This window comes from Medicago sativa, chromosome 4 (genome assembly GCF_051527215.1).
Source record: "Medicago sativa cultivar Bolivia chromosome 4, Bolivia_mono, whole genome shotgun sequence".
Taxonomy (NCBI): Eukaryota; Viridiplantae; Streptophyta; class Magnoliopsida; order Fabales; family Fabaceae; genus Medicago; species Medicago sativa.
The window spans coordinates 5,018,358-5,041,704 of NC_140752.1; the positions used below are offsets into that span (position 1 = coordinate 5,018,358).

The 23,347-nt window shown below is 33.9% G+C and overlaps 2 protein-coding genes and 1 long non-coding RNA gene across 5 annotated transcripts; 1 reads left to right on the top strand and 2 right to left on the bottom strand.

Moving 5' to 3' along the window:
- Nucleotides 1-494: 494 nt before the first annotated feature.
- On the bottom strand, nucleotides 495-10,026 carry EXO84B (exocyst complex component 84B). The gene is made up of 7 exons (XM_085706839.1): nucleotides 9,680-10,026; nucleotides 7,948-8,045; nucleotides 4,807-5,839; nucleotides 3,778-4,293; nucleotides 2,456-2,644; nucleotides 1,083-1,219; nucleotides 495-944 (listed from the first exon to the last, which is right to left on the bottom strand). Exons 1-7 carry the CDS (start codon nucleotides 9,839-9,841, stop codon nucleotides 782-784), a joined length of 2,298 nt encoding a protein of 765 aa, XP_085562965.1. The 5' UTR covers nucleotides 9,842-10,026; the 3' UTR covers nucleotides 495-781.
- Nucleotides 10,027-13,697: 3,671 nt separating this feature from the next.
- Nucleotides 13,698-16,328, bottom strand: LOC146925681 (uncharacterized). Its single transcript, XR_015007917.1, has 2 exons — nucleotides 16,072-16,328; nucleotides 13,698-13,949 (listed from the first exon to the last, which is right to left on the bottom strand). It is a non-coding gene; the product is annotated as an uncharacterized LOC146925681 (long non-coding RNA).
- Nucleotides 16,329-17,453: 1,125 nt separating this feature from the next.
- Nucleotides 17,454-22,474, top strand: LOC146925682 (uncharacterized). 3 transcript variants are annotated; one of them, XM_085706840.1, is made up of 16 exons: nucleotides 17,454-17,919; nucleotides 18,051-18,218; nucleotides 18,682-18,791; nucleotides 18,892-19,009; nucleotides 19,087-19,542; nucleotides 19,622-19,792; nucleotides 19,902-20,026; nucleotides 20,123-20,225; nucleotides 20,331-20,474; nucleotides 20,557-20,613; nucleotides 20,745-20,840; nucleotides 20,920-20,979; nucleotides 21,111-21,185; nucleotides 21,306-21,359; nucleotides 21,832-21,933; nucleotides 22,035-22,474. In XM_085706840.1, the coding sequence occupies exons 1-16, from the start codon at nucleotides 17,473-17,475 to the stop codon at nucleotides 22,053-22,055; spliced, it is 2,307 nt and encodes a 768-aa protein (XP_085562966.1). In that variant the 5' UTR covers nucleotides 17,454-17,472; the 3' UTR covers nucleotides 22,056-22,474. The 3 variants fall into 3 exon arrangements, with proteins under 3 accessions (XP_085562966.1, XP_085562967.1, XP_085562968.1); XM_085706841.1 differs by having other exon boundaries at nucleotides 20,557-20,608; nucleotides 20,743-20,840; XM_085706842.1 differs by lacking the exons at nucleotides 21,832-21,933; nucleotides 22,035-22,474 and adding an exon at nucleotides 21,666-21,819.
- The last annotated feature ends 873 nt before the right edge of the window (nucleotides 22,475-23,347 follow it).

The following is a 23,347-nucleotide window of genomic DNA, read 5'->3' on the forward strand; positions in this document are numbered from 1 at the left end:
AGAACCATCTTGAAAAATCACACAATTTGCGATGATTGAACCAGCCTACATTGGATGAACCTGGATATCGTGTGTCATATTCTTCTATCTCTACTCTGCAATTTTCAATTAAATAGTACATCACACATCAAATCACTGTGATTAAATATGTCCATAGTAATACTTCATAATCATATCTACATCATTCTCGTTTTGAATTTTGTTGATCACAATTCAAACTCCTCTTTCTTAGAACCACTACTTTTCAATTCAACTAGGTGTTCTCTATGTTGACTATCAGAATTCTCACATAGTAATGTGTCTCGAAGTAGATCGCAAAGAAGCAAGGGGACATTTATATTGACTAGGAGGACTATGTCCGATCTCCTAACTAAGGTTGATTGGAGGCGCCAGGGTGATGTTCCCCTGTTGAAGATCAAGGAAAATATGCCAAAAAACATGTGATAACGCAGGAACTTCAGAATCATCAAACAACGTGAATGACAACTTAAAAATAGAGAACACTTTCAAAAAGTATTATTTCAGAATACGAATCAAATAATCGAATCAGCAAGCATTTACAAACGCAAGCCAAATTTGACGGGACAAAAAATTATTAAATCTACACAAATGCAAGATTATCCCCCATTAAAATGAATAAAGACAAAAATGAAAGGGGTGCCAAGGGGTGAGAAAAACATCATGAGAAGCAATTAAGAGACCAATGTTAATTAACGCAATAATCGGCCAGTAATTTCATGATAGATTGGACTGTACTAATTTACAGGGATTTAACTATTCATTACGAACTATTATGAGATCTGACAGATGAAATTGATTGTGCAGAGACAGATGCAGTAGGGCTACTAAGTTCTCTCTCCCCGTTTATTTCCTTTGGTTTTCCACTTAATCTTTCCATAGCATCTTGACATATTTCATTAAACCATTCATCTTCAGGCAGATCACTGCAAACAAAAGATGTATCAGACACTTAAAATGAAAAAAAAAATGCATTCAGAGCCACAACTTCCAATGGAAACAATTGCAAATGCAGATAGAATGTTGATGGTGAAACATGGCTAAAACAAAATTGCAAAACATACCTATACGGATCCATCCCTGTTGCAGAAAATGCTGACATTGCCTTCCTGATAATTTCATTCACAATTCTTTGCAAATTCCTTGACAAATACCGACCGTTGGAGGCAAAACACACAACAAACTTCATATCCAAATAAAACTGCACAACGTTAAAAAAAAATTATATGGCTATGATGAATTTGCAGTTCAAAATGTTCTTTCAAGTGAAGTTTGCGTCTATTGATCTTCCGCATCAGTAAATTCTAAAGAAGCACATGTTCAAGATTCTAAAGAGCAATACATGCGGCTATGTTGGAACATTTGTCATTTTTAAATATTATAACAAATATAAGGACAAATTTTCTTATAAGTTGTGGAGAATTTTCTGAAATGGGTGTTGGAAAATTTTTAATAAATATTATAACAAATATAAGGACAAATTTTCTTATAAGTTGTGGAGAAGTTTCTGAAATGGGTGTTGGAAATTTTTTAATTCCAATAAGTAAATAAATGTGCCCTAAAGTGTTTTTGAAAGGACGGCCAGAATCCAAAAGGTTAGTATTGATTGACTTCTTTGTCCGTGAGCTTGATACAATGAACAAGCTTCTATGTAAGAACAATTTAGCTACAATATAGATTCATTCTGCAATAAAAATATCCTGTGCATTTCACATGTATTTATCTGGTATAAATAAAAAGATAAATTTAATTAATATAAATAATTTTAAATGGTAATAAATTAATCGAAATATAAACAAGATGTTTCGAAGTTGGTTTAATTATAATACAGAGAAAATTATTTTAATACATAGTAAATATCCCATTATAGCTAATGTAATAAGAAAATTTGAAGTATCAATTTAAGAAATCAAGGATGGTTAACTTTCCTTTGATTAAAACATGTAATTGACGAGGTAAATAACAATTATTTGATTTAAAATGAAAGTTCAAAATATGTAATGAAGAAACTTAGCTGTGTATGTGGTGTAATGTATTAAGACTAGTTCACTCGTAAGAACAAGAACTCAAGTTTATTATTGGGAATAGATTATAATTACACATGCTATTTGTAACTTATTTACATGCCTTAAACTTTGGTTTAGTTTGGATACTCTGCATTCTTCGGTTAACTATTTTTAAAACATTTAACTTAGAAAAAGATTTATCATTTAAAAAATATTATTCTGTTTAAACCACTGGTTGTTAGGAACTTGGATAGGTCAGTGCTTGGATCTCTAAGTGATCCAAGACTAGCCTTACAAAGATGCGTCCCAAATAAAATTATCCAATTTGCTTATAAAGGAATCAATTCGTGTCCTATTAGGTATCAGTGTTTCAGCAACCAAAACTAACTGAAAATTGTTTATGAAACCATGATCAAATTTCAATTGCATACCTGTTGTAGACCAAGAGGACCTAAAGGCCTTGGCCCTTCCTCAATATCATCCCAAAAGCTCTGATCTTCTGAAATCCACAAAATAACAGTTTCTGTAAGTCTCATCAAGAGCAACGTAGCAAATCGTTCCCTCCCTACAAACATATCTGCTGCTATATTGGCCATTCTGTTCAGTTTTATGAAAAGCTCCTGGATAATAACATAACAGTCTCGTCAGATCTTGAATAATAGTTGAAGCATAAACAGAAACGGAATTGATTTTAGCAAGACAAAAAAATCGTTGACACTGAGAATAGAAAGAAGAAAAAAAATTAAGCAGACCAACATGTTCCATAAGTTATTAAGATATTCAAAGGCAGAAATCAGTATGAACTCTTCTTGAAATCAAACTAAAACATAGTTAGCATTTATGGCAGTAAATAGAAAGACAGTATCAATCTGTATCAACAACAACAACCAAGCCTGAACCCACTAAGATGTAAAAAAGTTGTCTACCTAGGGACATGGGAGGAGCTTCAATGTTTAAACTCTGCATTTTATCAAGGCTATATTCCACTCCATAAAAACCAGGAGATAGATATGCACCCGGCATGTAAAACTCAACAAAAAGCATACATACTATGACTTCTCTGATGATGAAAAAAAGTTGACGTGTAACTAGGAAATGAGACACAATTTATTATTTCCTTCTGTGGACAAAGAGGAACATTTAATCCCAATGAGTAATATTTCTTTTGGTAGATGAATGGTAAGTTATATTAAAGTTATATTATATTGAAAATAAACTAATATATATATATATATTAGGAAATAAACTACTTCAGTACTCAGCAAGCCAGTCAATGCCGTAAGAGTTTCAATTTTCTGCAATCATATATAATAAACCACAAAAATTGGTTACCAAGAAAATATTCTCAGAATCCTTAATTACCAATTTCACAAATTTCCAAAAAATTAGCCAACATTCCAAACTGTGGACAAGGTATTCTACAATTAGAAATATATATGGAGAGAGATCATCAATTTGCTGCCTAATCCTGTAATTTTTAAAAATCAACAACCATAAGACTACAGAATCAGATTCTGGACCTTTTTCCTCGTTACACATATCCCCAACAGAGAAGTTCCCAACAAGAAGAAAAGAGCAGGCAGAAAGGAAAAGTAGAGAGGAGACAATGCAAACACTTCTCATGCATAACACTGGAAAAAAGAAAAGCGAAGTGCAAATTCACTTGATGAAGAATGAACAAGGAAGAAAAATTTGAAAATCTTCAAAACTGATTCATGGAAGTGTTAAATTTAAAACCCAGGTTCCATTATACCTGAAAAATCAAAGACGGAATCCATTCAACTTCATCCGCATTTCCTTCCATACTTATATACATGTCAGCTGTAAGATGACTATCACCATCCTCTGTAAAAATCAGGCTCAAAGCATGTTGGCGACAGAATGAATCTTTCAACCTGTCAACTGAACCCACGAGTCGTCTCCTCCATTCCCGTTGTTCAGGATGACGATTTTGCCTTTCTGTGGTTCTTCTACGGTTATCATCCTTATAGGGATCTTGGTTTAGGGAGGAGAGCTTCATGGCTGCGCGTGGAAGTAGTTCATCAGCCAGTAATGAGGCATTAGCTAGCAGTGCAATCTGCTGGGCTTCAGTTTCGGCCATTCGTACAATTTTGTTTCCAGAATCCTCAAAGCTTTCTTCTTCCTCCATTGATTCTGGTAGTGCTTTTATAAGCATGTTTACATAAGAGTTAAATACTTGAAACAACCCTTCCAGAGCTTGTCCTCCCAACTGCATACTAAGCAGAGGTCCTACATCCTCAAAGAAGTCCTGTATAAGCATAAAAAACATCCAGCTTAAAGTAAATTGAAAATAAAAAACCACAAACTACATAAGGGAAACGTGGAAAATAACTTGATATTAAGTAAACCAATATTAAAATAATGCAGCTGAGTAGCTGTGTGTATTGAAGTGCGAAGACAATTTTTTATTCAATCTCATTAAGTTAAAGTTTAAAATGTTATTAACAGACAAAATAAAAAGATGAAAAGGAAAAAAAAAAAAAAAAAAAGGAAAAATCATAGACTAAAGGTGGATATTATTTATAAATGAACTGAAATAAACCATCTGTTTTTTCACACACAATTACAAATTTCTTCACTTAAAGCAAAAAAAATTCACATTGCAAATCAAGGTAACTGTTTTTTTTTAATGGCTAATAATAATACACCTAGTTTTAGAACAACTACTCACATTGTCCCAACGGCTGCTATATCACTGTTTCTCAACCCAAACATCATTCTATGTCATGAGTCAATATTATGCCAAAACTAAAAGTCTCACCTGAACCATCAAATTGAAGCGATGGGCACTACTTGTTAGTTTAAGTTGAAATGCTGTTGTACTACCGGTCTGCCGATTAGCATTAGGAGGATATGTGAGTACCCAATCATCAGCAGCAGCCATAGCAGCAGTACTCTCTTGTATTCGCTTCAAATTCGCATCTAATGCTTGTTCAACACTAGGTCTAAAAAGTTTCAAAAGTACAGGACAGAGAGCTAGACCACGAGCTTCTAATAATGAGCAATGACCCAATGCTATTTGAACACACTCCGCAGCAGCTCTTAAACCTCCTGCAGCTGCTGATGAAGCCAATGCATGCCTTTTCACCAGAAGAGCAAATGCTTCTGTTTGCTTTGTAGCCCACATCACAAGTTCAGAAGAATACGCTGGCTCCTCACCAAAAATAGCCAATGAGTCACTTGCAGCTTGTGCAACTGCAGAAAATACCAGTTGTGCTAGAGCTGCAGTATATGCTCCTCCATATGAGGTGTTTGACGGCCGGAGACTTTGCATGTTATACTGATATCGTTGCAGATGAGCATTGAGTAGCAAGCTGTGAGCATGCGGACCATCCCCAAGTTTTTTAAGGGCTGAAACTGATGCACGAAGTTCAGATCCACGGGTAGAAGGCTGACAAGCAGCTTCAGCAAGCTGATCAGCTAATTTTTGCCTACGTTCGGTAATAGAATTCTGCAGAGACAGAAGTAAAGATGGGTTGAGAGATTTCATCTCTTTTGCTTCAGAGACTACACGTTCTCCTTCATCAAGAGCGGCCAAAGCTTCTTCTACTCGCCTTTCAGCCAAGAGAACATCCAAAAGATCAGGAAACTCAACTAACCATTTGTCCAGGTCTGATATTTCTTTATGTTCAGAATCCAGTGTACCATTTACAGAAAAACCATCAGAATCGGATATCGATAATGAATCGATGTGAACTCCATCGGCCAAACCATGTATCAAGGTTGCTTGAGTGGATAGTAGGTTTCTGATGGATGAAAGCTCACCTTCTAAATCGGATATCTCCTTGGAAGTTCTATGACATTTAAATATTACTCAATTTAAAACATGAACAATGATAAATGACAATTAAGCTAAATAAATTAAAATGGTTTTGCTGTAATATACTACTAATGTGCAAAAAAGAAATTGATCATACATCAGCTTTTTCTGTATAGAAGGATAACTAAAAAGAACAAGGTAGAAGTACTCTTCCCCCCCCCCCCCCCCCCCCCACAACTGCCATACCCAGATTTACACCACATACAGGGAGATAATTCTCATAAAAAAAATAACAATGAGAAATGTCAGATGCTCAACACCCTTTGTCAAATCATATACTGATAAAATATTTATTTGATGAAACATGAGGATGAAGCTAAAATATTAGGACCTTTTAGAATTTATGAAGCATCACAAGATATAAAATGTATGCGAAGAGTATTTGGATTGGTTGAACAGTTTTCCCCCTCTTCTGCACCCTCAAAATACTTAAGCAAAGAGGAAGTACAATCCAGAACTGGGCTGTGGCAGAGCACCACTTTGCCATTAGACAATTGGTGTTTTGTTTGTTAAAGAGCTGAATTTATGTTATCTTGCTTTATCCGCATGCTTTGAGCAAATCCAAATCTACCATACAGAAATTTAAATGCAGAAAAGCTTGAAGGGCACCAATGGAATTATGTAGCCACTAGTTTCACATAGAGTTTTGGCAATACGAAGTGGTTTGAACCCCACATCGTCGAATGTGAAAATCAGTGTTTGTGTGTTGTTAATTGTTACAAATATTATAAAAAAAATCTGAAAAACAGAAAACGTTGAAGAATCAGTGTTATACATTACCCGTATCCGACACTAATATGTGCACTTGTGTGCAATACTCTTCCTATACAGGTATCGATTGGTATTGTATACAGGTGCAACACTACTGCATATGTGCGCATGGAGTATCCTCCGAATTCTGAAAATTTTCAAAAGGAAATATTGGCCTATACGTTTGGAATACTGCTTTGGTGCTTTGTGATACTACTCCAAAAACTTGCTTTGATTTTTGTACAACCTTGCTCTTGATCATGTCATGAGCAAAATTGTAGTACATAATCTTTTATTCATTCTTTGAGAATATAAAAAAGAAGACACCCAATTGTGGGACAATAGGGGAGGCGTGCATGAAAAATTTGATGATGGTAGTGACCAACTTCTTGAATTGGTAGAGTTGCCTATTGATGATTTATAGATGGAAGTTACGCATTTTTGGATGGTGAGAATGAGGGGATGAAAATGATCCAGTTAGTGTTAGACGTTAAATTGTAAGCAATTTAATGGAGGCAAAACTTCGTTTATTAATGATGCTTTATGTGACATATTGTCGTTTATTAGGGGAAAAGTACATTTGTAAAAAGTTCACAAGGAAAAAAAAAATCATTTTTGAAATGGACCAGAGAAAGATGTGTTTGTACCTTTTCCTTATGATACAAGTATTTTTTGTGAACTGTGAATCTGTGATCATCTACATATTTAATACAAATTTCAAAATCTCTTTAGAAATAGTATGCATTCATATGTATAATTATTTCTATTATAAATTTTTGTTAATATATCTATCTAGGCAGTATCAGATCTTCAGTTTTGAAAAAATTTCAGTATCCTAGTATATGTTTTAAAATATCCGTGTTGTTGTATCAACTATCTAGGCTTCATAGATCCGTCAGACAACCAGTACCTGAAACCCCACTGCCTCTTCTATCTCACCCATCTGTGTTAAATTATTGTATTATCATCAATTCATTTTATTAAATTAGGGGATATATCTTACTGTGTGTCTCTGTCATGCATGTACTTAACATGTATGCTATATTATTTATAGGGTAATAATTTAAAACTTTCTTATTTATATATTATCATCGGCATAGTGCACTAGGCTCCCACTAGTTGGGTGAGTCTTGGCCGAACAGCAAGGTGATGCTTTGTGACTAGACATCACGAGTTCAAACCTTGAAAACAACCTCTTTGCTTCACAAGATCAAATTGTTTAGATTTTGTAATTACAAAAATTTAGTTTGAGTTGAGAACCTTGAACCACTTTCTTTACTAGTTTATAGTTTAAGGACAAGTTTAAATTTCAAAAAATGAACACAAACTAACCGTATGAAGGCTGCATAGTTAGCATAGACACTTCTGCGCATCTCCTCGGCAGAAGCTCTTTTCAAGTCTACTAAATATGTGCATAATTGCTTAATTTCCTGGGGAAAAAGAGAAAAAGAGAGTAAACAATTGTCAAAATTTGATTAGAAACTTTACATTAGACAGTATGAAGAACAAGAAATCTTCTCCCTGCATGGTGTAAATAAGACATACCCAACAAATAGGTTTTACCATTAGATACTTAGACGACTAAATGGAAACAAAATTGTGACTAAAAGGAATGGAAAATTGCGACTACATGGTTATCACAATTGGCATAACCTTGTACTCTTTCACTATGTTCATATATTATAACAACATCAAAGTCATTTTTCCTCAACACAAGTCTTAGATTATCTGCTATCTAGCATAAAGGCGTGTCTCTAACCATGTAGATCATAATAGAGGCAGAGAAGAAATTAATACAAAATTTTCCCTGTTCAACCAAGTATACGAACTAGAAACAAGCACATACTCTTAGTTTTATGAATAACATGATTGACAGAGGATATTAGCTGGTATCATCTGGTGTCATGCATAGTTTTAAATTCCAGTCAACAACTGCAATTGCGACAACAAGATACAGGCAGGTTTGAGGGCTTGCAACAGCATCACAATTGATATATAAAGGACCATAGCAACCACAATTTAGAACCTTGTTAGCAACAAGAAACTATAATCTAAAGTAGAGCTCTTAAATTCTTCACTTATTGGAGTGGACTCTCTACTCTAGATTAAGAATGCAGTTTGAATGAAATGAAGTTATCAATGAGGTGAAGCATCTAACATGTTGGCACCGATAATAATTTGAGAAAAATAACATAATTGAAGGTAATCACGTGTGTTGGGGTTATGTTGGTGTGGGACACTGATACGTGTCGGACACGGGACACGCCGCCTTCGATAGAAAATGTTGGTATTATACATGTGACACATGTTTGGATTGGTTTATTTGAGCATATCTATTAGCATAACTTTTGTGATGGGAAAACTTATGAAAACAACTTATGACACTGGGCCTGTTTGTTTGGATTGGGATTTGAGTTTATCTACCAACCTAAGTTTTTTGAACTTATAAAAACAGCTTATAACAATTTTCCCAAGCTTTTCTGGGCTTATTTTCATAAATTCTATAAAAACAGCTTACAACACATGCAAAAATAATTGAACTTTTATATTTTTCTATAAAAATAGCTTACGCATAAACGCTTATCATGATAAAAGCTTGTATTATAAGCTGCAAATAAGCTGTTTATCCAAACAGCCCCGTTGTTTCTAACCTATTCTCAGCTTATTTTGATAAGGTCTCCAAAATAGCTTATGAAAACAACTTATAAAGTTATACAAACACAAACAATTTAACTTAATTTTATCTTTTGCTATAAAAAATAGCCTATACATAAGCATATTAAACGACGCTTGTACTATGAGCTTCAAATAAGTTTTTTATCCAAACAGACCTAAATATATATATATATATATATATATATATATATAATTAAGCTTCTGGATTAGTCGATAAAAGTATTTCACTAACAAATTGTATATCCTTCGATTAATCAACTACATAACAAGTTAAATTAAATTATGAAGTAAGTAATCATGGAGCAACAAAATAAATTAAAATTGAAAACCTGATGAATGGAAAATGAAAGCAAGTAATCGAAGCAAGAAACAATGGATCAAAGGGAACCTTATCATTGAGAGAAGAGGTGGATTGAACATAGAACTCAGCATCAAATCTATCAGACTTGAAAGGATTAAGACCTTCTTCAAGCTTAACTCCATTTTCTTTAACACTCGCCGCCGTAGCTCTTGACCGTGAAGATGACTTCATCATCGTCGCCGCCGCCATAACAAGATCACGAAGGAGAGTAACTAACTAAATTCAAAAAAAGAGAGAGATCCACGCACACACGCGCCAATCTAGCTAGAAATTGAACAACAACATTGAATGAATTGAATTGGAATTGAATTGAAGAAGACACGGTCAAGTCACGCGCACTGTGTGTTTGGTTATTTATTGATCTCTCTCTCTCTATGATCCTAACCAAGCGGTGACGGTATTATGGAAACTTTTCTTATGCGCCAGCGCACACTTTTTCTTTAACAGTCTTTGTGTTTTTTTAATTCTTCTTCCTCTTTCTCTGTTTTTTTCTAATAATTTTTTAATAAAATAAATAAATATATTTTGGGTATAACTTCTTCAACTAATAATAATAGTAAAGTAACTTTTGCTTGTAGTAGTAGTAGACTCGAATTTTCTTACTTGTGACATAACCACTACACCAAAAGTAGTTGTTGATAGCATAATAATAATAAAATCTATCTTGGCTTTTGTTTGGTAAAAATGGCTAGGGATTTAATAATCTTCAAAAAAATAAAATAAATAATAAGTTAGCTTTTGTTTGTCATGAAGATCAATTCGATTTAGTTGATAAAGACTCATTTTTTGGTTCGGTGATAAAGACTCATTTGTATAATTGCAGGTTCAACTTTTGATCTTAACATGAACATAAACGAAGTAATAATAGTTATTAGAAGTTCAACTTTTGTCTGTTAACCCTCCGAAACATAGGGCTATAGTAAACTGAAGTTCAATGTACATAAATTCTGACAAAAAATTGTTCTATCGATTTCAAATCTTTTGAATAATTCATCATTTGATGTAATAAATTAATCATTTAAACTCATTTACTTAGTTAATATTTGGCATTTTAATTTTAACATTTTTGTCGGACGCATTAGGTTTTATAGACTGTGATTATTGTGTTTTACTAGGTAAGTTAATTAGAAATTTGGTAATCATACACTATTTTTACTTTTTTTTACATATTTGGAAATGAAATCGTATATTTTGCTGAGAATGGTAGTTTTAGACTTTAGTTGATTGCCTGATAAATGTAGACATATGATTGCAGGATGTCGGAAGGAAGGGAAAAAACATTTAGTAAGATTTTCATGTGAAATTTGATTTACCATTAAAATTATCTGGATGGCTGAGATTTCGTACGTTTAAATATCACATATAAAAAGAAACTTTTTATTCTTTTCTTTCTGTGACAAAATCTTTTCATTCTTTTCTATTTTAGGTACTATTACAAATAGAAACAATTCTTAGCTGAAGTAACAAACAGGGTTGAAAATCACTACATACTAATTATTAGATCCTAACAATTGACAAGGTAATTGCTAGTACTATTCAATTCCATTTTGAAACAAACACAGAGATGACTCCTTCAAATTTTATGATAGAAAATATATCAACTTTATTTTTTAAAATCATGGTAAGCTTTGCTAATGATTCAATATTTTTGCCTACAAAATTATAATGAATTAACTCTTTTAAGTTTCATTAAAAAAAAAACTTATTGAGAAAGTAGAAGATGGTTATTGTTATTCATTCGATGGAATGCCAATTACTAGATATTGATAGAATAAAATCTCCATCAAACGCCGCATGTATGAGACAGCGGAATTAAATAGTGAAATTATGGCTTAATGATTAGTTGACAACTATATATATTTTTATGTGATTGAATGCAAAGCTTACAAAAATAATACTACTACCTCCGTCCCTAATTATAAGACCTTTTTGAGAATTTTTTTGTCCCTTTTTATAAGACCCCTTTGCTATTTCCAACTACATTAATTATTTTTTTACATACATGCCCCTATTTATTATACATCTTTTTCTTCAATAAGCAATAAATAACATGTTGAAAACATAAACCAACCATCTCTCTTAAAGGATAAAATTGTAAAACCAATAGTAATTACAAACATCTTTAATACAAATATCCACTATCTTAATTCCCGTTATTTTTTCAAAAGGGTCCTATAATTAGGGACGGAGGTAGTAGAAGGATAAAGCACATGCATAAGACTCCTCAAAACATCATAAACATTACAGAATAATCTATATGTATAGCCATTTCATTATTTAAGAAAATCTAGCTGGCTCTAGCTCCTAGCCTCTTTTATTTTATACAAATTTCCTTATCTCTCTTCTGAGAAACACTTGTGTGGACCAGGACCAAGAATTTTGGTTTGGTCACACACACACAAGTTTTTTCCTTCTCTCTCTTCTCTTCTCTCTTCTCCATTTTCTCTCTCTTCTCTATTCTCTCTCTTCTCTTTTTTCTCTTTGTGACCAAAGACCACTTGTGTGGACCAGGACCACACAAGATTTTCTCTTATCTTCTACCCCTCACACAGATTATGAACCTAAAGAGTCTCTAATTCATTCAATTTAAAGGGAAAAACATTTTTCCATTCAGAAACTAATAATGATAATGACCTGCTTTATATCATTTTGTAATCTTGTTGACAACATTATGATCTTCTAATGAGATGAAAGGGTAAATTTTTTAGGGTAGGGAAAGCTGTGATTTCATGAAAGTATTGTATATAAAAAGTTACTTTTAAAATTTATGTTTTGAAATGATAATAAAATTATTCTACATCCTATATGGTGCGACATATTCATTTGCCCCTAGGAACTCTAATTAAAGCTACAAAAGTTTTTGTGGAGAAACCAATTGATTTTTGGACAAGAAAGTCTTTACTGTTTTTCACGATTTTGCCGTTTAGTACTACATTAGTTTAGGCCATAGACTTGTCTTCATTTCAACATCCATTAATTACGTACTTATATGTACTACTTCACTTTATTTCCACTCATTTTATGATTCACTAATCAATTGTACTACACTGATGATGCATGTGACAGGACCGGAGTTAAATTTTCTTCTCTTCAATGTCTTGAATTTTGATGCAATTTGGACCACAACATCTCTTTTATCTAAGCAGATGACTGTTTCCTCAATGTTGTTGACACTTTGTTACTAAAAATGTTGTCACTGTTTGTGGCACAAGAACCAACTTGATCTTCAACTACATCATAACTTCACAACTTCCTATTTTACCTACTTTTGTGTTAAGTTAACCTGACTGTTTCTATATGAATGAGGCCTTGGTAATTCAGAGTTAAACCGTAAGCTAAGTATAGGATGACTTATAAATCAGAAAAATGAAAGATCTCTACAAAACTGGCCAAGAAGGATCGAAGAGGCTGCATGAGATTCAGTTTTTGCTCTCAGTTATGATGAGATTTTCCTAACTTTTATAGATACCGGGTGCAAGCTCTTGCTGATGCAAATCTAAACATCACATAAAATTTTGAATGACTGTTCATTTTATTTGGTCTGATAACAATATTATAGCTAAAATTATGAAATCTTTTGATCTATTCCAAATCTTTCAATCCAAACAAAGTTAGGAACCACCACCTCTTCAATTGGCAATTGAAAAGTTACAGGAAGCACAATGCAATAGTTCCATTGATGACAAAGCAGACTGTCATTGCCAAGTAGAGAGTGGCAGGTTGTTGTAACAATTTGACAGTCTAAACACTAGAGTCTCAATTTGTCTCACAAGTTACACATACATGCAAAGTTCCGTCAGCATGATGTGTCCTTATATATTGTCTAAAAGAGTAATAATGTATCAAACAGGCGTAGTTTAGCCAAATCTTTCAATCTCTTTTTAAGTGAGATTCAATTTGTGGGTTTAAGGTGTTCCGCATATATGCGGCATCTTGTTTTTGTATGGTTCTCCCTTTTTACCGCGTGGGTTAATGCTTCTTGCATTTCCATGTCGAGAATAATATTTGCTATTCAAAAAAAAAAAAAAAAGTGAGATTCATCCTATGAAGGGATATTATCATCTAAATTCTTTCATTAAGTGTTCAACCTCAAATTATTACAAACAAGATTAACCATGCAAATCCAAAATTCAGGGCATCTGCCACACATCATAACCAAAAAAGAAAACGGAATACATCTAAAACTCTAGAAAGGTTCTAAATGACAATTAGCTTCCAGCAGATCTCAGATTAGCTTCCATCATGAATGCGTTTCAGTGACGTCGTCTTGATTCCTCTGGGATGTCTGTATGAATGGCTGATAAAAAACAATTGAACACTTTGATCAGAAATAATACAGCAAATATACAAAACTAAATAAACTTGGCGTTAAATGCAAATCATCAGGAGACGACAACAACATTTAGTCAAACTGAATATTGTGAACAAGCAACAATATATTTTATATTTTACTTCAATATCCACCCTTTTCTCCTTAGATCCCTAACAAGTGTACCTCTTTTACAAGTGTACCTCTTTTTTTGGCTTCTAAGTGAGTTTTGAATAAATTTGACTGTGTGAAACTGTGTTTAAGGCAAAGTAATTCATGTTTGAATGTTTTTTACTCTCTAAAAGAATATTTGACATAAATGTCTGATGTAAATTTCTAAACCTAATGAAAACATCACATTAAAGTGGATTCAAAACCAATTTGAAGTAAAACTCAAGGAAAATTTTTATTGATCTTAATCAGTTTGAGGTTTGGAGACAAAACCAATTATGATTCGAAGTGAAATCTTTACCAAAATCACGTAAGTGTCATTTGAATGTGTTTTTTAAAGGGTAACTTCACATTACAGTGGATTCAAAGCCAATTTAAAGCAAAACTCATTGAGAATTTTATCGCTTTTAATCGGTTTGAAGTTTGGAGACAATGACCAATTATTTTCCAAAGAAAAATCTTTACCAAAACCATGTAAGTGTGAGTTGAATGTTATTTTAAAGAGTTTAAATGTGAACTAAATTAAATCAGTTCGACAAATAGATGTTACACAGGAAGAAACATTGTTACAGTAAATTATAAACTAGCAGCAAATGATACATCAAAATACATAAAATTTGAAATATAACAAAACCAATGACAAAAGTTTGAAAAAGCACATCAATATTTCTTTAGCCAATCAATTAAACAGAAATGAAATGGAAACGCAGGGAAGGGTGTGAGTGGTTCATTGCCACTAAACAGAAAAGGATTATCTCAGAACATGGGTTTTGTGCTTTATGAAGAAAAGGGATATAGACAGACCTAACCATTGTAGCGATGAGTACTGAAATTTCTGGTGCCACAAGTTAGGTAATTAAATGAGAAAATCCATTCCTAGTTCCTACTCCACACTCACCATTTCTTTAGAATAACCTCTCAATTTAGTCTAAAATATCATGGTATGTTTACTTTGCGAAAACTTTGTTAGTTTTCATTCTCTAAAATACGTGTTCATTTTAACATCTTAACAAGAAGAGAAGATAAGAATAATCATTCAATTTTGTCTCAAAAATATCATGGTCTGTTTACTTTGCAAAAACTTTGTAAGCTTTTATTTTCTAAAATACGTGTTCATTTTAACGTCTTAAGAAGAAGAGAAGATAAAAATGCTAGCTAGGGAAGATACATTTCCACTAATAATAATGAAAACAATTTTTTTGACATTTTCATTGATTTCTGAAAGGCAATACAATACTCCACTTCACTTCATCGGTTTCTTTTCTTCTTATTGACAAGTAAAACTAACGCAAATTTTACGAAATGTAAATAGAAAACACTGTCACAAAGTAAACAGACCCTCAATTTCTCTCCAAAGTAGTTTCTAAATCATCTCAAAATTTGTCCCATAGGTCCCTCTATCTATGAAGCACCGATATAGACAAGATACTAAAGAACACTTTGAAACCCGTAATAACTTAAGAAAATGAAAGTAATTAAATATAACCACATATTTTGTTGTGCCGGTGTCGCACACCAACACATGTTAGACACCACTCACACCTTCAATCTAAAAAATGTGTTCTAACATACTCAATAGTTCCCTATCATCTTAATTAATTAGGGACTAAAATGATGAATTCTACATACTAGTCCCTCAAGCTTTGTAGAAACAAATGGGTGGCAAGCTGCTTTCCCTAAGAAAGTTAACATTATGGCATGCCCAAACTCAAGTTCCAACAAGAGACATTGTTTAAGCTAGAAGAGACATATCATATACGCTATAGTTTTTTTTTTCTTTCTAAGAACTCGGCATCCGGGGAAAGGACCGGTTAATCCAAGCGCTCCAATACTCAATAGTTTGAAACCCCAAGACCTAGGTCAACCCAAGTGATGAAGGAAGGGTAAAGACTAAAGATAGTAAATAGAAGAAGAGAGAAAGAGAAAGAGGGGGTCTTACTGAGTTTTCCGGAATGACTGTCGATCCATGTGGGAAGCAAGTACTGAACGTTCTCGCGAGAAAGAGAGAGAATTTGAGTTTTGTGAGGTTCCTTAAGGCAATTCCTAATAAGATTGGCTGTCAAGTTGGAATATGCTGTGTATGTCATCCCTGCTGCTCTCCAAATCGCTACTCTTCCTCTGCCTGACGCCATTGATCGATTATCTGATACGACTTTCTCTCGTCGAGTTTCTTTCCTCTTACACTTGTTTTCGTTACTGCTACAGTCAGTCAGTACTCAGAAGATGCAAAAATAAATGAAGAAGGGACTATTGGGCTTGGGCCTCAATATAAATAGTAACAAGAAGACTTCTTTTTAGACCCCCTTCATATCTCTTTAGCCCCCTAAAATTAACTCGAGATAGGTTTGTACACCGATCCACACCCATGAACACAACTAATCATGAGTTCTGTGTTACCTTTAAACCAAAATCTAGATTTTGAAAAAGACTTCTCAATTAAAGATGTTTTTGGGTTCATGTGACCCATTGAATCTGATTCGATGATCCAAATGAAACTAACTTGTATTTTATTTCAATTTATTGGAGATCGAATCCAACTGAAATGAACCCCGGACCTTGCATATATTATCCATTGTCCATATCAACTGAGCTAAGCTCACAAGGACTTTAAATCGTAGAATTTAGCATAAGCATTGTATTTTGTATGAATAATAATAATATTATTTAATTTTTTAAAAAGGAATAATATGATTTAATTATATGTTTAAAAAAATATTTCCCACGAACTTGATCAACCGATCAAAACCAATCCGATCATCGAATTAGGTTGGTTTTAATTTGACGTTAAAAATACGAGTTCACACGAAACTCAAATCAATGAAACTTAATTGGATCAGAAGCATGATTTGTGTCGCCACGAGTCTAAATTTAAAGCATTTAATCACACTACATAAATTGAAAAAAGTATATAAAGAAAAATAAAATTTTCGTTTTATTAAAATATTTAAGTAATAACTATATTTTATGAGTTCCCTCAAAAAAAAAAAAAACTATATTTTATTTTAAAGCATTTAATCACACTACATAAATTGAAAAAAGTATATAAAGAAAAATAAAATTTTCGTTTTATTAAAATATTTAAGTAATAACTATATTTTATGAGTTCCCTCAAAAAAAAAAAAAAACTATATTTTATGAGTGACGGACGGGTCGTAACTAACTAAAAAATTATCCTTGGATCACAAGATAGTTTTGCCGAAATCGATTTAGCCTTCTAGGATTTTTTATTTTTTGAAGGAAGGCTTCTAGGATTTAAGATTTGGAAAAAACATAGAAATTAAAAATAGGTAAAAAGGGTTTAAGAATTAAAAATAACGTACGTCTTCTCTTCAGTCACGACATGCAGCCGGAGAAACCAAACTACTCAACAACCAATCTTATGTCACACGATGGAGAGCTACCTACAACGACGGCAGCTTCCGGTGGAATATCGGAGAAGCTAAAATACCTCGAAACACTCAAATCCAAATCAGAGCTGAATCCAAAAGCCACCATATCAGAAGTTCTCCTTATTTACTCTCAATTCAATTCCTCCCTCCTGCTCTTTCATCAACAAGCAGCCATGAACTCTGATTCCATCACTCGCTTCACTTTTGATCCAACCGTCGCTAAAGACCTAGGCAATAAGGCCATGCTCCTCGCACACGTTACACCTTCTTGCCCTAGCTTTTTCATTGCTGATTTTCCTATAAGACTCGTCTATCTTCTTCGTCACTTTGCACGGTTCTTTCCTTCCATTCTTCGCTTAAAACTTGCACGAGCTCTCACTCTACTCGTTAATACACAGGTTTTTCTTCTCAACAATATATATTTATTATTGTAGCTTCATCATAGTTGATTATAAAGAAATGATATTTGGACATCAAAATTTCGCATGTATTTTTTAGATGTGTTGTAATTTTTATGTGAATTGTACAGATTGTGGATATTGCCGAAACATTGCTCCTGTTCATGGGACTACAAACCTTAGGCGATGAAAAGCTTATGAAATTGGCATACCGTCACGTTGTTAGGAGCATAGAGCGCACAAATATGACTGAATCCGAGACCCAAAAACTTCAGAGTGTTATGTTTAAGATGCTACAGGTTTGTCAATTACTGAATCTTAGATGTTGTTGTTCAGATTGTGTTTGAGTTTTCTCAATTGCATTAGGTGTGTATCAGGATCAATTTCCATTTTCTTGGGCTTTTGCTTTATGTGGGATTGGTACATGTGGGGCTAGTACCCGATTCAAGGAAACTATAATTTTGGTTTTTGAGTTTTTAAGCACTAGTCATATCATATATAGCATTCCCTAAATTTATCATTGATTAGTCAATTGGTCTCTAGATTCAGACACTGATATGATTGATGCTTGTAGATTCGGGGACTAAAATGATGATAGTAATTTCCTAAAGTCATGGACTAATGTGATGGGTCCTTACATGTTTAGGGACCAAACTTATGGTTTTGTCTTTTTTATTATGAGTTAATACAAACACATGTGTTCTTTCTTACATGGTTGGATTTCTTATAACTGGTTAATTCAATGAATGTGTTTTTGAATAGGAATGTAATGGAGCAGTTGCCAAGAGAGTGCTTGTGACTCTGTGGGAGCTTTACCAGAGGAAAGTGTGGTTTGATGAAAAAACAGCAAATGCAATTTGCAACGCTATGGGGTATCATTCGTTTGCTTTGTTTGGTTACATGCATGTTCTAAAATCTTACCTTAGTTAGGTAGTTTAAGCCTAATTATGATTATGTATTTTTATCTCTTAGGATCAAGACAGAAGCTTTATCATTTCTACTTGAGAATGAGAAGCAGATTATAGAAAATGATGATTCAGACAGTGATGATGAACCAACAGAGTCACCTCAGGCTATCATCCTTGATAAGGTGAGATTGAATAATAAAGCTTTGCATGAAAGTCCTTATTTGATTCAGACAGTGATAGCTTCATTCTCGGCATGCAGTCGGAGAAACGAAGCTCAACCAATTTCATGTCATGCGACGGCAAATTATCGGTGGCGGAGGCTTCCGGTGGGAGGTCGGAGAAGCTAAACCTTCAAACACTCCAATCCAAAGTGGAACGCGACCCAAAAGGCTACATATTGGAGGTTCTCCTTATTCACTCTCAATTCAATTCCTCCCTCCTCCTATTTCAACAACAAGCGGCCATGAACTTCATTTCCATCAACGGAATCATCGATTCTGACCTAACAACTGTTGCTTCTGATCCAAATGTCGCTGAAGACCTAGCTGAGAGGGCCATGTTCCTCACACTCGTTGCCCCTTCCTACCCTACACTTTTCTTCCTCGCCGATTTCCCTATAAGACTTGTTTATTTGCTCCATAGCTTCGCACAGTTTATTCCTTCCATGTCTCGCTTCAAACTCGCACACGCTCTTATTCTACTCGTTAATAGACAGGTTTTGTTTCTGAACAATATACACATTATTATTCTTATATTGCAGAATAATAATTAGTGATTTTATTTGAATTGTGCAGACTGTGGCTATTGCTGAAACATTGCCGTTGTTAATGGAACTACAAACCTTAGGCGATAAAAAGCTTACCAGATTTGTATCTCAGCACCTTGTTGTCAACATAAGGCGCCTAGAAAGACCGGTTGCAATCAAGACCCAAAAACTTCAGAGTGTCATGTTTAAGATGCTACAGGTTTGTGAATTACTACTATTTTTCCCCATATCATTTGGCCTTTAGATTCAAGGAAATTATAATATTAGTTTTCCCGAGTTTTTAATTCAATGAATCTATGTTTCAATAGGAAGGGAATGAAGCAGTTGCCAAAAGAGTGCTTGTGATTCTGTGGCGGCTTTACCAGAGGAAAGTGTGGTTTGATGAAAAAACAGCAAATGCTATTTGCACAGCTTCTTTTCATCCAGCATTGAGGTATCCTTTCTTTTTTTGTTCGATAAAAATGTTTTAAAATTGTACCTTAGGTCGTGTTCAGCCTAAATTTTAAGATCATGTATCGGCATCTCTCAGCATCAAGACTGCGGCTTTATCATTCCTTCTCGAGAATGGGAAGCAGGTGGTTGAAAAGGATCATGATGATTCAGACAGCGATGATGAGTTGCCTCATATGAAGGTGAGATTAAATCATAGTATTTGAATCGATGTTGTTTTTTTATTAAGATTAGTGGCTTTCATATTAAGCTGTCTGTAATTGCTGGTGTCTCCTAACAAATCCCAGGAAAACCACAGAGATTTAACAATGTATCGGCTAAGGAAATTAGGAAACACACTGCCTTACAACAGGAAAAGTCTGCAAAAACCATTAGCTGAAAGAAGCAATAACGATTATTATTCACCACTAAACCATATGATAGATAAACAGGTTTGTGATCTCCATTGTAGTTTCATTTTGGATTTGGATTTTGCTCTTGGATCATCAACATTCAATACCATATGGTCTGCAGGGTTTTGCTGAGAAGCTGTTCTCCTGCCTTCAGACATATAATGAAGAATCTGATCAGGTGTATTACTCAATATCAAATAAGCATTTCTATATAATGTTATAAAAAAAGACATGCAATTCCTTTTCATATCGGCACACGTCAAGATTACATATTCACTGGTTTATGCAATTACCATGTGTAAATTTTAGGTTAAGATGATGATGCTGAAATTTATTGCTCGAATAGTTGGTCGTCACAAATTAGCGTTGTTGGACTTTTACCCTTTTGTTCAGAAATATATCCAGGTATCTTATTTGATATATTACGTGGAATTTGGTATTCTATATATAACTGAAGTATGACCATTGTGATATATGCTATCAGCCGCATCAACAAGACGTTATAAATTTGCTTGCGGCAGTAGTTGAAGCATGCCATGATGAGGTAGAGTATGTTTGTGATTTTTTGCCAGATCAATTTTTATAACTCATAGCATTTTCCTTCAAATTTTGATTCTTCAATAGATTATAACAAATAGTGCATTCCAGCTCAATCAAGCTTTTATTTGAATGCAGGTTCCCCCTTATGCTGTTAAGTCCTTGTTCAAACAAATTGTAAATCAGTTTGTTCTTGCCGGCTCACAACCAGAGGTAAATTTTGTTTGTCACCTGTCGCATTAACATTCGATATCATAATGAGATTTCATAATTCAATTCCATGATAGGAGCATTCAACTTTAATAGGTTGATGAGTTTGAGTGATATTTTTAGGTCTTCACTGCTGGACTAAATGCGGTCAGGGAGATATGCATTCACATGCCATTGGTAACTACTGCAATCTCCTCTTCCTTTGGAAATATCTGCATTTAATGATTTATGTCTTGACAAAATATATCATGTGTCTCCTATGAAGATAAGCTTAACTAGTAGGATCAAACAACATCAGGTGTTTGTGTTCAATTCCTACTAGTGGTTCTTCATTAGTAGGTAGGTAGGTCATCTTTAGTACCTTATCTAGGAGCAGTTGTATGCAGTAATGGATCTCGATCATTGATTTTAGACCGGAAAGTTCAAATACCCAATCAGTATATTAATTTAATAAAATCTTAACCATTGATTTGGTTCGAACAGTTGAGAGCTGTAACTGTGCAACTGCTCACACAGTTACAATAGGCGATCCATCTACGTGTAGGAGGCTTGTGGAATGGCCCAATTTTGGAATGACACTACCTCCCTTCCTCCTTAACTTTTATTTCCTTTCCTTGATGCTATTTGATTGTTTGATTTCGGAATGTAGTTAATGAATGAAGACTTGCTACAAGACCTTGCCCTATATAAGAAATCATATGAGAAGGCAGATCCGGTAGCAGCTCGATCTCGGCTTACCGTATTCCAAGAGGTGATTACCCTGACATTGTGTCAGTGCATGCATGCGTGCTAAGAACAACAGCATACTCAACCCATTGTCCGCAACATCTAACAATCGTAGTTCATTTGCAGGTTTGCCCTTCACTGTTTTGATAAGAAAAATGGAGAAGTCAATTTTGCAACTGGATGTTCCTTGTGCCGAGTTATTGTAGAACATTGACAATGATGACAGATTGGAGAGTAATGATTCTGCATGCTTCGGCACGCGGACCATGACCAAGAAAATGATTAGATGAGCATCGATGATGAAAATTTGCGTGCAAGCAAGATCTAGGATTGAGAAAAATGATAAAACACAAGTGAACCAGCGAAGAATTCCGAGGGAGAAAAGCATGGAAATGATGATCAATACATACGATGTCACGTTATTACTTAATTAGCCGATATTAATTACTCTTTTGTCAATATGTTTATTGTTTTTGAAAGAAGCTTTTTGAGCCTCTTTTTTCAACCATAGTACCATTTTCTCATCCAGTTAAAATTTTAATGTCCCGTATGATAGGTTGATACAATACTTCATTGCTTCTCATGACAATTCTTCATTCATCCAATTAAAACATACACTTTAATGTGTGTGTGTGAGAGAGAGAGAGAGAGAGAGAGAGAGAGAGAGAGGAAATAGTTGAATTAGCTTATGTGTCACAATTGTATTGAAAAATGTCATGTGACATTCCTACCTTAATGGTACACAAGTGGAGTCTGTTTGTAAAATAAAATCACAAATCATAATATCAACAATCATAATTTTCCTTACTTTCATTCCATTGTTGGGAGAATAATTTTTGCAGTTAAATTAATGAACTTTCTTAGCAAACTATGTTTTTATTCTATGTTTGTTAAACTCCTGCCAACTTTCTCCCTGAAATTTCTCTCAAAAGCACCCCAATATATAAAATAAAACACATTAAAGGGTATGTTTCTTTCATCAATCAAACAATGTGAGTGATGCATTTGGTTGGGAGATTGTTGAGGTAATTGAAGCAAGACTAGCATGTCTTAGAATTCAAATCAAACAAAAAAACTAGGACAAAATGATTAATAGATAAGTAAGCTCCTTTTGAAGTTTCTGAGATGTTTATTTTGCAAGTGAAGTAAGCTCTTTTTTTTTTAATATATATATTTTGTTGAGCTTGATGAAAGAAAGTGGATGGTTCGATAAACAAGAAACCAACAGAGATTATGTTTTTCCATTAGACCAAACGACATCATGTTGAAATATAATCATTTCTCAACACAATCTCAAAAGCCAAACTAGTAATCATTTTCAAAAACAAACCCTTGAATTTTCAACAATCTTTATACATGGAAATCAAAGAGAACATTGAAGCTGACCGAAAATTCTTAACAACTAGGTCTAGCTTGGAAACATTAAAGGTTATTAGATG

Excerpts from the sequence above, each read along its gene's own strand:
- EXO84B (XM_085706839.1), bottom strand. The coding sequence starts at position 9,841 with ATGGCGGCGGCGACGATGATGAAGTCATCTTCACGGTCAAGAGCTACG. Across the intron at positions 2,645-3,777 it reads TTCCGTCTTTGATTTTTCAG|GAGCTTTTCATAAAACTGAA; the intron begins GTATAATGGAAC and ends GTTATTATCCAG. Across the intron at positions 945-1,082 it reads ACAGGGATGGATCCGTATAG|TGATCTGCCTGAAGATGAAT; the intron begins GTATGTTTTGCA and ends TTTTGTTTGCAG.
- LOC146925682 (XM_085706840.1), top strand. The coding sequence starts at position 17,473 with ATGCAGCCGGAGAAACCAAACTACTCAACAACCAATCTTATGTCACAC. Across the intron at positions 18,219-18,681 it reads TTATGTTTAAGATGCTACAG|GAATGTAATGGAGCAGTTGC; the intron begins GTTTGTCAATTA and ends GTTTTTGAATAG. Across the intron at positions 21,934-22,034 it reads GGCTTACCGTATTCCAAGAG|GTTTGCCCTTCACTGTTTTG; the intron begins GTGATTACCCTG and ends GTTCATTTGCAG.